The 15,706-nt window shown below is 34.5% G+C and overlaps 1 protein-coding gene across 1 annotated transcript in view; it reads right to left on the bottom strand.

Annotated features, from left to right (window-relative positions):
• Positions 1-15,706, bottom strand: part of SLC30A7 (solute carrier family 30 (zinc transporter), member 7) — a 92,888-nt gene that overhangs the window by 73,794 nt on the left and 3,388 nt on the right. The window contains exons 3-6 of the mRNA XM_011935201.1: positions 8,056-8,169; positions 3,877-3,964; positions 2,795-2,921; positions 1,200-1,343 (exon numbers count right to left, since the gene is read on the bottom strand). Coding sequence (XP_011790591.1) covers positions 1,200-1,343; positions 2,795-2,921; positions 3,877-3,964; positions 8,056-8,169 — 473 coding nt within the window. The remainder of the gene's footprint in view (positions 1-1,199; positions 1,344-2,794; positions 2,922-3,876; positions 3,965-8,055; positions 8,170-15,706) is intronic.

The raw sequence follows: 15,706 nt of genomic DNA, 5'->3' as shown, positions 1-15,706 counted from the left end.
TTTTTTTTGGAGATGGAGTTTTGCTCTTGTTGCCCAGGCTGGAGTGCAATGGCGCGATCTCGGCTCACAGTAACCTCTGCCTCCCGAGTTTAAATCATTCTCCTGCCTCAGCCTCTGGAGTAGGTGGGATTACAGGCATGTGCCACTACACCCGGCTAATTTTGTATTTTTGGTAGAGACGGAGTTTCCACACGTTGTCAGGCTGGTCTCAAACTCCGGAGCTCAGGTGATCCACCCGCCTCGGCCTCCCAAAGTAGTGGGATTACAGGTGTGAGCCACCGCGCTCGGCCAATACAAGATAATACCTAAGTATACACTCTATTGAGAGTAATCAAATTGTGTCACCCAAGCAGCTTCTATTAACCTACACTTTATAAACTACGTAAAATATAATTCAAAATAAAATATTAAGTTGACAAACACCTCATAAGTTAGTACCTAATGCTATAAAAGTAAGCATCCAAAGATTTCTAAAAAAAAATAGAGGTAAACATCAGGTAACAGACATCAAAAATTATAATACAAATGTGAAAAACTGAAAACCTCTACCATATTTTTATAAGCCAATATAGCACAAAAGTCCTCATGATGCTTAAAAAATTATGATTTTCATTTCCTAAAATGCAATTGCTCCTCATTCACTAACACTCATTTAAAATAGTGGCATTTGGGGGGAGGAAAGGGGGGATGGCTAATGAGTACAAAAAAATAGTTGAATGAATACGACCTAGTATTTGCTAGAACAGAGTGACTATTGTCAAATTGCAATTTCACTGCACATTTTAAAATAACTAAGAGTATAATTGGATTGATTTTAACACATGATAAATGGTTGAGGGGATGGAAACCCCATTTACCCTTATGTGATTACTATGTATTACATGCCTGTACCAAAATGTCTCATGTAACCCATAAATATATATACCTACTATGTACCCACAAAAATTAAAAATAAATACATAAGAGAGTGGCACTGTATTATGATACACCCCCTGGAAAAAAGCTAGCATCCACTGCCTTATACTGAGTTAATTTCACACTATACAAAAAATAAACTAGCCCTGGGAGCCATTTAGACTGATTCCTTAGAAAAGAAGTTGATTGAGTATCTTTTTAATAAACTATTTCAACTAGGAAAAGTAATCCACAAAACTCTTGTTTATTTGGAGGCTGTCCACTTGTCTTTAGGCTGTACTCACCATGAGAATGAAAGTGTCCATGTCCGTGAGCATGATCATGGCTATGTGCAGCACCATGTTTCACTTCATGGCTGTGGCAATGATCGACATGGCCATGTGCCTGATCTAGAGCACCATTAAAGAGGGAATGACTGTGTCCATGGCCTAGAAGACAAAGTGATAGGGCAGAAGGTATGTAAAAACATATAAATGGTTACAATTATACTGACACTAGTACAAAGAATAAGCTCTAAACTCAGATCAATTCAATAAACATTTACTTGTAAAAAGTGTTATAGATTTATTAAAATGATCCTAAGTTCCTGCTATGGAGTACCATAAGGTAATGAAAGCATAGAGGAAAGTAACAGACATTACTGGAAATGAAAATAAGTACTGACTGGAAGTATACAGATATATCCAAAGAGGTCACATAATGTTATTCATTCATTTGAGAATTATTTATTTGTAACATTTTATATTATAGGAATTATTCTAGGCATTGGAGATGAGGCAGTAAACAACAAAGACAAAATTTATGGCCTAAAGTTTTCAAAGTACTCTTATACACACTAACAAAGATTAACAAGACATATGCAAATGCTCACATTAAGGCAGACACAAGAAAGTTGCTGCATTTGGTAACAGAATCAGTAAAATTACATTAAAGCAGGTAGAAAAAGCTAAATGCAAAAGAATGCAGAATCCTCTCTCCACAGCATACCTAAAAACAACTAAACCACCGAGAAGCATCTTATACAAGCTATTCTAAAGGACAGAAAAAGAGTGGATGCTATCCAAGTCTTTTATCATTTTTACAAAAATTCTAAATATCAGTAAATTAAATCCAGCACTGCACCATATGAAAAAATCATGACTATCAGGATCTCCAAGACATATTTACATAGTACATTTCATAAACACATACTCTTTTTTTTTTTTTTTTTTTAGACAGAGTCTTGCTCTGTCAGTCAGGTTGCAGTGCAGTGGCACGATCTCGGCTCACTGCAACCTCCATCTCCCGGGCTCAAGCGACTCTCCCATCTCAACCTCCTGAGTGGCTAAGACTACAGGCATGCGCCACCATGCCTGTTTTTTTTTTTTTTTTTTTTTTTTTGAGACGGAGTCTCACTCTGTCGCCTAGCATGCCTGGCTAAATTTGTATTTTTCTGAAGAGATGGGGTTTCGCCATATCGCCCAGGCTGGTCTCAAACTCCTGGATTCAAGTGATCCACCTGCCTTGGCCTCCCAAAGTGCTGGGATTATAGGTGTAAGCCACTGTGCCCAGCCCACACAAAACTTTTTGACAAGTAGATTTGTTTTGTGGTTTTCCGATATTTGTTCATCTTATATAAATGATATCACACTAAAAAGATAAGTTACTGCGGTCTGGTGGGATCCATGATAACAAGCACAGCTCTGAGAAGGCACTGAGATGGAGGGGCATAAAGAAGTGAAAGGGATAGTTCAGGAAGATATTCATATAGTCTGTTGACATATTACTTTTGTCATCAGAAATCAATATAGTTTAACTTAAATTAACAATTCTCTCAAGTAAATAATTATGACAGAAACCTAGTAGAAAACACAGAAACAAAGCGTTCCAACCATCATACCAGAGCCATGAGAATGTCCATGACCTCCATGTTTGAAAACAAATATTCCTATTAGGTTTACCACAAACCCAAGAATGGAAACAAGTAGCAGTCTCTCATGGTGGACATCCGGAGGGGCTAATGCTCTCTAGAAAACAAACAAATGGCATAGAAATTATTTCTGATTGATCAACTAACAAAATCATAAGACAATATTAAACACTTTCAGTTATTTTTGGAATTAAAAGCACTAAAAAAACCTCCCAAAACAGTTCATAGAAATAAAACCAGTGCTCACATACTGTAGAAAAAGTAACAATTACTATTTTACAATAAATATAAATGTTTAAAAGCATAAACATTTTGTCCAAAACTTGTTCTTATTTGGTATCTTAAAATGCTGCCTTTCATGGCTCACGCCTGTAATCCCAGCACTTTGGGAGGCTGAGGCAGGCGGATCACCTGAGGTCAGGAGTTCAAGACCAACCTGACCAACATGGTGAAACCCCATCTCTACTAAAAAAAAAAAATTAGCTGGGCATGGTGGTGGGTGCCTGTAATCCAACCTACTCAGGAGGCTGAGGCAGGAGAATCGCTTAGACCCAGGAGGCGGAGGTTGCAGTAAGCCAAGATCGTGCCACTACACTCCAGCCTGGGCAACAGAGCGAGATTCCATCTCAAAAAAAAAAAAAAAAAAATACTGTCTTTCATTTAAGTTCACTAATCTTTACATTTTCTTACTTTTTAAAAAAATACACCAAATGTTAAAGATTCACTGGCAAAACTCTCAGGTTGTAATTTCTTTAGAAATACTTCCCTATTGACCTCACTATCCAGATTGTACCTCTACATTTCATAGTGTTAACACTTCATCCATAACTTGTAAAGCATTATCATTTAATTGTTTTCAATTCCAAGAAGATTCATATATATTTAATTTTCCAACTATTTTGCAAGTTCCTCTTGTACGCACATAATATCTAATCCAAGATTGTTCACTATATTTAATAATAGTCGGAAAAAGCTCTGTTATATATCTTTAATTAATAAACATTTTCATTACAGAAATGTAATTTATTGACTTTAATCATTATCTACTATACCTCAACTCCTTCTGAGAAAATAAAAAAAGCAGTGAAGATCAAAAATAGGCCATTGACAAAGCCAGCCAGAACTTCCGCTCTAACATACCTAAAGAGGAACAAAGTCAATAACTTAATTCTTATTTCTTAAAAATTAAATCATAAAATTACATACATTCAGAGATTCCAAACCATATTACATGGTTATAAGTGGTTAGCAAAGTCCTAGTGTTTATAGTACAGTACATTTTATTTTATGTACAGTAGAAATGAGGAAATGAATTATTATGAATTGTTTAAAAGCAGAATGCCACAAAACACAGATTTTTACAAGCCAATCAAAAGACTTTAAGAGTAAGTAGTTTTAGAAAGACCTTTCACAGAAATTTAAATCTCAAGTTGTTACTGGAGAAGGAAAAACAGAACCAGACAAGTGGACAAACAAAGAAGGATTAACAGATAAAAAGTAAAACAAAGGGTCTGGTAAAAGGGATTTTTTAAACTTATTAATTTCTCTTTTTCTAAGAACTCTTTATGCTTTCTGCTTTGTACCTTTTAGCTTTCAAATCTTTGAAAAGTAGAGCTTTGATCTGAAGGAAAATAAAATTATTTCTGATTTATCCTAGTGACAACTTGAGATTTATATTTCTAACACTTTTTCTAAGATTAATAAATTTAGCATAAACTTTCAATTACCTATTTTTAGAACCAATTTTAGCTTCACATAATTCTAATTAAACTATTTTTAAAATACCTGTCTTTTGTTCCATGGAGTTCTGAAGCTTTCTGCTTCCTACCTGTGTGAAGCATTGGGGAAAGATTTTATTTTTCCATATGGTATATTTGGCTTAGTTAAAGTAATCAGGAACAACTTTAACTTAGCATTTTTACATGTTCAAACATCATTCAAAGGATGCTAACAGCAGTTAACCACTTTGGTCCTTAAACAATATAATGAGAGCATCAAAACTCATGCTTTTCCTAGGTTTCTATGTTAACTTCTAGGTAATACAATTTTTACTATAAAAATATTTTTAAAGAGAATTCCTGAAAATGTACTCTATTAAGTTATGTTGGAGTTTGTCCTGTCAAGTGCATTCCAACATAGCATGTATTTCTATCCCAGAAATAATGCATATTTCTATCTTCTAACACATTCAAATAACATATTACTTGTCAAAACATTTTTTTTTTTTTTCCTGGAGAAAAGTTCATTAAATTCAAATAATTTGCAGCCAGCATTCCATAACCTACACTTAGGAATTTATGTAATAAATCAGCAGGGTTACTATCCAAAAGTAAAAAGTATTTTCTTTTAATCTACCTTTGTAGTCCCATAACTAATGCTTGACTGAAAGTCTTTTGTGCTTGAGTTCTACCAGATTTCAAGATCAAAGGCAAGAATGTTTTTCAGGCACCTTTTTGTTTCTAATTCCTAGCTTAGTAGGTGTGCTCCCTAAGTTCAGATAAACTGTTGGAGTGATTTAATTAGCTTGAGTTTAAGATATATTTGTTAAACTTGGTTGTAGGTTCAAAACAAAAACCCATGAAAACTAAACACACTTGCCTTTACAAATAACTGTTTACTTAACAGATTGAGAAGGTCTTAGAATGAGAACATGTAATTCATGAATGTGCTGTTGCCTAATTAAGTATGGTTAGTGTTTAGATTCTTGAGCCTGGAAGAAAAATAGAAAAGATTTAAGTATAGGTACATATGGATATACGCACATATGTACGTATCTATCTACCTACTGGATGTATATTACTTTTATGCTGGCTTTGCTCTTTAAAAAATAAGAGTGTGGCAAGACACAAAGATGACTTTTACTTAAAGAAATACTTAAGAGTCCTTGCTTGCTCTCATATTCCCCAACTCTTCTATTGCAGAGTCAGTCCGCTACTGCGGTTATCCTGAATTGGGAGGGTTTTACGAGAATTCAACTCCATGCTTAACATGAATTAATCAGTGTCATTTTGATACACTGCCACCAGTAGTTTACAAATGATGCTACTTACTACTATACCAATTATTCATAGTGTTACATATTGTACCAGCTTTTATTCTTTAATCTTTCCCAAAAGAAAACACACACAACATACACATACGCACGCACACACACACACACACACACAAACACACACAGAAGGAGAGGACAGGATTAAATTAAAAGTGGAAAGAATATTATTCTCTTATATCAACTAGCTAAAGCTGAATATTAAAATCTGCTATGGTACTGAAGGTATTCAAAGCTATTCCTAAAAACCATTTTAGAGCAGGAGACAATACATTCTAAATTGGAAACAAAAGAAACTCTAAGCATTAAAGAACTGAGAATTTTTAATAGTCAGCTACTGTTTATTCAGAAAGATTGTTGAATAAGCTATTCTAATTAGATTTCTGATATATAATATAGATTACTATTTTTCCAACAAAAATTATAACTTTGGATATAATCTTTCTTTAATAATATAAAATATACTTAAGAATCTTTTAGTAACCACTGTTTAAATTATTTGCAAATCACCAATATCAAGCCATAAAAAGTGTTCTTATCTGAGCTGTCAAGCTGTTTGAATTTATAGATACACAGGATCTACTGCTCTGTATTATAAAATGCACAACTAGTATTTTTTGGCTCACTTTTTCTAATTAAACAAATAACCATATCCCTTGGTTATAACTAAAATCAGCAAGTTCTGCCACAGAACTTCACATCTCCTTTTTAGCAACTGTCACAATATAAAGCTATTATTATACTTTTACTAAACTGTTTCCCCAAGAGACAAGTTCTTGCAAGGCAGGAGGCATGTCTTTACATTATTAGATCATTTTTACATCATTAGAACTAGAAAAGTATTTGACTCATATGAACCCTCAATAAATATCTAAAGAGAACAAGAACAAGAACATGTGAAAGAAACAGTGTGTGCTTGCTAAAGGAAAGAAGCAAAGCCAGAGAGAAAGAGGGAGCAGTGAAGGACCAAAAGTAAAAAACATAACAAGAGGCCTAAGAGAGTGCATGTAAGAAGATGGATGTAAAAAGGACAGAGAGAGAGTAAGAGAAACTGCACAGGAAAGGGAGAGCTCAGGGAAGGAGAATCAGTGAAAGAAGGAAAGAGAGACTTGGAAAGGGAGACAAAAAAGAAACCGAGTTAAAGAAGTTAACAGAAGAGGAGGAGGAGAGACAGAGCCTAAGAGATAAAGGGTTAAAAGGTAGAGGAAAAGAGCAGAAGAAAAGAAAGAATAAGACAGGAAAGGTATAGGGGCACAGAAGAAGGAAGAGAGAAAAAAAGATCATGAGCACAAGCTCAAGTACAAGAGGCAAAGAACAAGAGAAGGAAAAGGGAGTTCAGGAGAAGATAAGAGAGAGTAAGAGGATGAGGATGGGAACAAGAGTGAGAGAAAGAAAATATGAGACAGATGAAGAAGGAAGAGAATGTAAAAGCGCACTCGCAGGGGAAAGGAAGAGAAGAAAAGGAAAAGGACAGAGGGGAAGAATCAGTAAGAAAGAAGAGAGAAGGAATAGAAAAGACAAGAGTGGGGAAGAGAAAGAAACAGAGTATGCATCCTGAGCTCTGCTTACACGTATATACAGTTATACTGCAAAATATTCTACGAACTCAAAAAAGGAAACACTTAGTGTAATCAAATAATGAAAAAATCCATTGCTTCCTCCAATCAGAGGTGGCGGAAATCAAATTATGCCTCTATGATGGTCCAATGTAGTCCCTTCAGCATAAAGATACTCTACAAATATTTGATTAATTGTCCAAATCAGCAAGCATATAAGAACTGTTACATAAAAGCAGAGCTAAAGAGGATAATACAAAACCATATTAGAAAATGATTTTAAATAAATCAACAGCAAAATACCCATTAAAAAAGAAAAAAGCAAAAGCAAAAAAAAAATGCCTATTTTCATATATTAAAACTTTCTTCTTCAAAAAGAAGTTGAGAAATTCCTCTATATGGTAGCAATCTCAACAAATTACTGTAGATTCCAATTATATACTGTTTAAAAACTCATCCATGAAGTTATGAAAGTGATTACCCTTGGGGAGGTAGGAACTCAAAGACACCTGAGTGGGGACTTCAAAGATTCAAAAGTTACACATGTGTTCACTGAGCTTAAGATTAGTATTTTTTTGTGTATATCTTATACTTCAATAAAAAGGATTTTTTTCTTAAAGTCTTACCCATAAGAGAAAGCATCATTATCTCTCCATTTTGAAATAACAGAAGCTGCCAGTCCAGCCAAAATGGCAGTGCTATCGAAAAACATGTGAAAAGAGTCGGAAATCAAGCCTAAGCTGGAAAAGAACAAACACATTGACAAATTACAATAAAAACCAAACAGTAGGCATCCTTCTCTGAAAGTCTAAGATTCAGCTTTTGTTCATCAGGAATTAACCATCTAAAACAACAATTTAAATATGCTATATAGATAGCTATTGAGGATAAATTTCAAATATCTAAAAAGTAAACCCTCATACCTCCTGCACAAGGAAAAGCCCAGCTGCTGTGAGAGAGGCAGAAACAAAACCATCTGCTGCTGAGTGAGGGGTAGGAATGTGACCACCCCTTGGTCACCTGCAAAGGTCAGCTGCCACTGAAAGAGTGGCAGGAAAAAAAAGCCATCTACTACTGGGACGAGGCTGATTCCTACTTGCACCCAGGATCTTAACAACGCAAAGGTCTGCTATTGTTGAGTATCCTGCTCCTCCCTTTTGATACCAGGCTGAGGACAGTGGGGACAGGCTGAGAGACAGGGAGAGCTGCAGGATCATTAATACTCACCCTGACACTCAGGTGCACAGGTTTGCCTGACTAGGGATACAACAAGAGAACCGAGTCCTACCCTCCCCACCAAGCCTTGAATAAAGTATAAGGAACGGTAAACTACCAGTGAGAGCACAAAGAGATATGTGCAGAACTTGCTAAAAGCTGAGAGTGGAGCAAGAACCCAGAAAAAATCCTCCAGTACTCCAAATGCAATACTAATCACAAAGTACTAGGAACCACTGAAAAATTTAAAGGCTGTGATTTGTTGAAATCAGCAACAACAAAACACAAAACCCAGCTCAAACCCAGTTCAACTATTGACCAGATAGTTTCAAAACTCCCATATTAATGGCCAGGCAGAAAAATAGGTGTGCCTATTTCCAGACATATACAGTCTCTATTATTCTTTTAAACAATGTCCAGCACTCAATGACAAAATCAAGAAAAAAAAAAGAGACTCATTGTTAAGAGTTACAACAGTCAACAGAACCAGAAACAGACCAGATGTTGGAACTATTAGATAGGGCTTTAAAACAAATACAATTAATATGTCAAAGGATGTGGTATAAAATCAGAGAAAATTCATTAACAAATGAAGAATTTCCGCAGATAAAAACTATAAAATAATATAATGGAAATGATAATTTTTTGTAAAATTACAATATGGAGTAATAATAGTCATGGGCTTCGCAGCAGACTGGACACAGAAAGAATCAGTTAGGTCAAAAGAAGTTATACAAAGTGCAACACAAAGAGAAAAGGGAGTGAAAACAAACATACAAACTTTCCCAAACCAGTCTGGAAATATTGAGCATGCTAAAATATATGTATTTAGAGTCTCGGGAACTGAAAAGAAAAAAAGAAAGGAAAAGCATTTAAAAAGAAAATGTTTGAGAGTTTTCTGAAATTCATAAAAGAAAATAAATCACAGATCCAAGAAGCTTAATGAATCCCAAGCAAGGAAAAAAACCCTAAACACTTCACAAATCACTAAACACCAAAGAGAAAGAAAAAAATCTTAGAAAACCAGAGGGGAAAAAAGAGAAAAATTAAATTAAAAAAATAAAAATACAATTTATAGCATGTTTTTCTTCAGAAACTATTCAAGCCAGAATGCAATGGAGCAACATCTTTAAAGTATTGAAAGACCAAAAAAAAAAAATGCTGTCAACAACCTAAGGTATGACAGTAATAGCACACAGAATGGAAAAATCAAAGTGTATTAAATAAGGTTCTTATCAGATACATGAAATGACATATTATTTGTGATAATTTAAAGATTAATATTATACATACTAAAGCACCTACTAAGAAAAGCCACCAAAAGAAGGGCAGGAAATCCTCTACCAACACAAAGCAGACGTTCTGCTACCACTGGGGATGGAGCAGGAAAGTTGTTTCCATCCAGGACCACACACACACAGAGTAGAGTTTGGCTTCACAGGAGGAGTAAAAATGTTGACAAAAATCATACTCCTGAGGTTTAGGCTTACAGAATCTACCAAAGACAGAGGTTTTGGGTCAAAGTCAACAAATACCCCTCTGCCTTCACCATAAACTGGGTACTGAGTAACAAGGAAGAGTAGTCTATAGCTTGGGTAGGGGTAAGAACATAAAGAAAAGAGCTTCTATGGCATAGGCACCATACAGGGACTACTAAAAGCACAAAGTCTAACCAACTGGTGGTCTGACAGACAAGGCATACCTATTTCCGATCATAAATACTATTACCCCAGTATCTACTGTTTTTTACTCATAATGTCCAATATTTGATAAAAAATTTCAAGACACACAAAAAGAGCCAAAAAAAAAGAAGAAGTCACTATGGAGAAAGCAGTTAACAGAACCAGACCAAGATATTGACCCAGATACTGGAGCTATCATAAACTGTAATTAATATGCTAAAGGATCGATGGAAAAAGTGGATAAAATATATGAACCAATGGGAAATTTGGTAAAGAAGTGGGAAATATAAAAAATAATCAAATGGAAATGCTAGAAACAAAAAACAAGTTATCAGCAATAAAGAATTCTTCCAATTGGCTTATCACAGACTGGACACAGCTGAGGAAAGAAATCCGTGAACTTGAAGTCAATAAAAATTTTCTGAAAGCAATCATCAGTTCAGTCTTTAAAAACAAGCTTCTGAAGTCAGAGTACCTGGGTTCAAATCCCAGCTCCATATTTACTAGTTCTGTGACCAGTAAGTTGCTTAACTTCTTTGTGCCTCGATTTAGCCATTACTTAAACAGAGTAATAGTATAAAAGTAACATAATTGTTATAATAATTGAGTTAATATATGTGAAACATTTACCACAATGCTTGCCACATTAAAACAACACTAATATTCCTGTTACTAATTATTAATAGATTACATTATTAATTATTAACTATTATTAATGCTTACAATACCTGGTGTTCCCAAGCACAACCCATACCTCTTAATATTTGGCTAGATGCAGATGCTAGAGCTTTCATCAGTTGGAAGTGCTACAAACTAAAAGTCAAAAACATTCTTCACACATACAGAAAAAGCATGGTTTTAAATTTTTCTCATAATTTGGAATAATTATATAATTAGAAACTAAGTCAAAGCACTTTATTTACCAACAAGAAAAAGCACAATCATTTATAAACCTCTGCCAAATCACTACAAAAGATTTTAGAAATCGTCTTAAACTTTTATCATGAACCTTATTTATTCCACTGAAATAGACATATTAGTAAGTTTAAGTGCAGACAGTACTTTAACCATTTCATCTGACATCTAACTCAAAGCAGAATGAGAATTGGTGAATAAATGGAAAAGCAGAATAATAAAACTGATACATGAGAACAAGGTAAGGGGCATGTTATTCATGCAATTCTCTTAGATTTAATATTTTAAGATTTGCCCTTGGATAGATTACTGAAAATTACACACTTGAACCACAACATCTATGTAACATGGAAAATAATGATTTAACTTTATTTTGAAGTATGAAAGACTCATGTGAAGAATTTCTCTATACTGTGATAAAACCACTAATAAAGACATTGTCTATGATTTTGTTTTCTGAAATCTTTTCCATGAAAAGACTAATATGGCAAAATACTGTTAAAATACGGTTTCAGAAAACTATCTTTCTACTCTGACAAAATGATAGAATTGTGTTCACTTTATGGAATTTTATAACTAAATTTAAAAGTCAATTTTGGGAGCTAAACTAGACTACATATTTAATAGGTTTAGTTTTTCCTCCCTAGGTATGGTTTCTTAATGTTTTTATTTCTTAATGGAAGTGCTTTACTAGTATATACAGCTTTTATTTGAAATGACTGTAATCAGTTTTAGAAGGCAGGGCATTCATTCTAAATAAATAAAAGCAACATTTACCAATTTATTGATCTATATTTTACTATCTATTTCACTATATATTCAGTAAAACACTGTCATGGGTTGAATTGTGTTCCTGCCCCCAAATTCATATGTTGAAGTCCTAACCTCTAGTACCTGTGAATGTGACCTTATTAGTAACAGGCTCGATGCAGATATAATTAGTTAATATTAGGTCATTAAGGTGAGCCCTCATCCAGTGTCCTTATAAAAAAGAGAAATTTGGAAGAAGACAAATAGATCACCATGCGAACATAAGGAAGAGATTAGGTGATGCTCCTACAAACCAAAGACTGTCCAAGATTACCAGCAAACCAACTGAAGCTACAGAAAGATCGTGGAACAGATTTTTCTTCAGAGTCCTCAGAAGAAATCAACCCTGATGATACTTTGATTTCAGACTTCTAATCTCCAGAATTGTGAGACAATAAATTTCTGTGGTTTAAGCCACCTAGTTTGTGGTGTTTTGTTAGACCAGCCTAGCAAACTAATACACGCTCCTTTTTTTTAACAAATTTATTTTATATGCATCCAACATACACCAAACATTGCTGTAATGCACAAAAAAAAAAAGTAAATTGATTTTGCATACAATAGCAGTCATGTTTCTTTTAAAGAGGTGTGGATATAGCACGGCAATTTTAATACTCATCAAAATGAAATTTTATTTAAATTTTAAGTAAACTTAATTAGCATTAAAATATTATTTTTAGTACTTAATAAATTGTGACTACCTGAAAACCTACTTCCTCTTCTGAGATGGAAGAACATTATGTTCTTTTAAAACACTGCAATATGAGATCTCTTCCCTTAAACCTGATACCATGATTTAAAAATTACCTACCTGCAAATACACAAACTCATGGGAAAAACAGTCTACTTTTAGTTCTCTGCTCACCTATCACATGTAAAAACACTGCTTATGAGGGATGTCAATTTTACTGTTCATATTCAATCTTAGAAAATGTTTCTGATTATGAATTATATTTAAACTATATGGTATAAATTTCCTCAAAAAATAAAGGTAGCACAGAGAATACCCAAGGTTATATGACTGAAACACCAAAGTAAACCATGATAAAGTAAGCTGGTTGTGAAAATCCATGTACTTGTAGACTCCTCTTCAAACACTGCTAGTTTCTCTAAAATGTATTTGCAAACTTTTTTAAATGACTACCTTCTAAAGACATTTTAACATGGAAAACCGACCAGGCGCAGTGGCTCATGCCTATAATCCCAGCACTTTGGGAGGCTAAGGTGGGTGGATCATCTGAGGTCAGGAGTTCGAGACCAGCCTGGCCAACACAGCAAAACTCCCTATCTACTAAAAATAAAAAAATTAGCCAGGAGTGGTGGCGCACACCTGTACTCCCAGCTACTTCGGAGGCTGAGGCAGGAGGATTGCTTGAACTCAGGGGGCGGAGGCTGCAGTGATCCAAGATCGCACCAGTGCACTCCAGCCTGGGCAACACAGTAAGATTCCGCCTTAAAAAAAAGAAAAAGAAAACATCTTCGTGTATAAAGGAGAAACCTCAATACATGAATACAGAAGCAAAAACAGCACAAATGTCAACAGAATATATGGCAAAAGAAATTTTTGAAAAGAACTTTATTTAGGGTCTATTGGAGACAAAAACAAAGAAAGCGAGAAAGAGAACCTATAAATTAAGAGCGACTTAAGAGACATATAAGCTAAATACTATGTATGGATCTTGTTTGATTTCTAATCTGTAAAACCAAACATAAAAAGCATTTATGAGACAATGAGGGACTCCTGAATACTCACTAGCTGGATATTAATGAGTCATTAACTTTCATAGGTGATAATGGTTTTCTGTTATGTTAAAGAGGGGGTTGATTTTATCTTTTAGAGAAGCATAATGAAATAGTTATAGAAGAAATTACATCTTGTATCTGCTTTAAAACACTCCAATAGCGGGACAGGGACAACAGATGAAATAAGATAGACCATGTATTGATAAATGTTAAGGCTGGGTGATGGGTACATGAGGTCCATTAAACTCTCCACTTTTATATATGTTTAAAACAGCCAATGATAAAAAATGGTTTAAAAGGTCTATTGGTAACTAAGCTAACAGTATATTTCTACTGTTTGTTAAACATGTGTTCAAAATTGAAAATAAGGAATGATCCTAATTCAGAAATCCCTTACCAGGTAGTTTCCATGATGTGGAAAGTCAAAGTCATGGAAAAACATTAACTATCAATTTATTATCAGGAAATTAGAAAATTCTTGGAATCCTGACATTAGCAAAGTCAGTAAACTAAATGAGTTACAGTGAAATAACCCACAACTCCACCACATTCCATTATATAGTCCCTTACTTTAAAAAAAAGGTCTAAGCAAAATGGAATACTTATCTATATTTTTAAGGTGGAAAATAAAATTATAGGAAAGCAAAAGGCATCACCATAAGCTGGTAAGTAATGCTGCCTTTTGAGAAGGAAAAAGTTGATTTTAAAAGACTAAGATATATGAAAATTTTAATAGAAAAACATGTGATTGATAGAACTATTTTTCTTCACTAAGGAATTACTTTACAAACATCTGCTGTGAAATATTATATTGAAGTAGAACCAAAAAAATGTCTGGTATTGTCTTAAACATTTTTTCAACAAATATTTACTTTGTTAACACAAAGACATTAACCTTCAGAGTTACCTGAGTGTCTTCTATGTCTAAGGGAAAAATGGTTGCAAGAGCTTTGGTAAGAAACACTACTGAAATTAAATCTGTTAATAACGAAGTAAAAATGTAAGAACATAAAAACACAGAAACTGTATTGAGATACTAGAAGACAAGTGTGATTTTTTTGGACATCAAACTTAGATAATAGGTGCTGTAGGCTCTGCTGCTCACTTGCAAAGTAAAAAACTCTAGGCCTCAATTTTCCACCTACAGAAGATGATACGTTAGTTTGTCTCTCTCTCTCTCAAGTCCCACTTCCAGAACCTACACTATCTACATATTCCCTTTCTTCCTTAGTAAAAAATCCCAGACTTTCCACAGAATACATGGTTGAGTAGAATAAGGAATACATTTGCAACTAGGCATGACCATGTGATAAAGTTTTAGTGAAAGCATCATGTATTAGCATCCAGATAAATCTTAAAAAAAAAAAAAAAAAAAAAATGTGCACACCTTTTACCTCTTCTTCTCTGCATTCCAGACATTATGCTGCCAGGGATGGCTCAAACACTACCCATCTTGGAAATGAAGTTTTATCTTGCTTAAGCAACCATTAATTTAGGTTTTTGTTTTGTTTTGAGACAGAGTATTACTCTGTTACCCAGGCTGCGGGGCAGTGGCACAATCTCGGCTCACTGCAACCTCTGCCTCCCAGGTTCAGGCCATGTTGGTGTCTCAGCCTCCCATGTATCTTGAGATTACAGATGTGCAGAGTTTTTCTGTAACCTGAAAACAAACTTAACCCTAGATGATACAAAACCACATTCTTACACTATGTTACCTTGAGATTAGTCAGTTACTCAACAATAAATTAGTAAATGAAAAATAAAATACTAGAAGGAAGCGAAAAATCACATACAGAATTTCTACCATATTCCTCCCAATTTCTTTTCTTTTTTTTTTTTTTTGAGACAGAGTCTTGCTCTGTTGCCCAGGCTGGAGTGCAGTGGCCAGATCTCAGCTCACTGCAAGCTCCAC

This window comes from Colobus angolensis, unplaced genomic scaffold, assembly GCF_000951035.1.
Source record: "Colobus angolensis palliatus isolate OR3802 unplaced genomic scaffold, Cang.pa_1.0 Scaffold141, whole genome shotgun sequence".
NCBI lineage: Eukaryota > Metazoa > Chordata > Mammalia > Primates > Cercopithecidae > Colobus > Colobus angolensis.
Note: the sequence above shows the minus strand (reverse complement) of the source record. Positions and strands in the feature narration are given on the sequence as shown.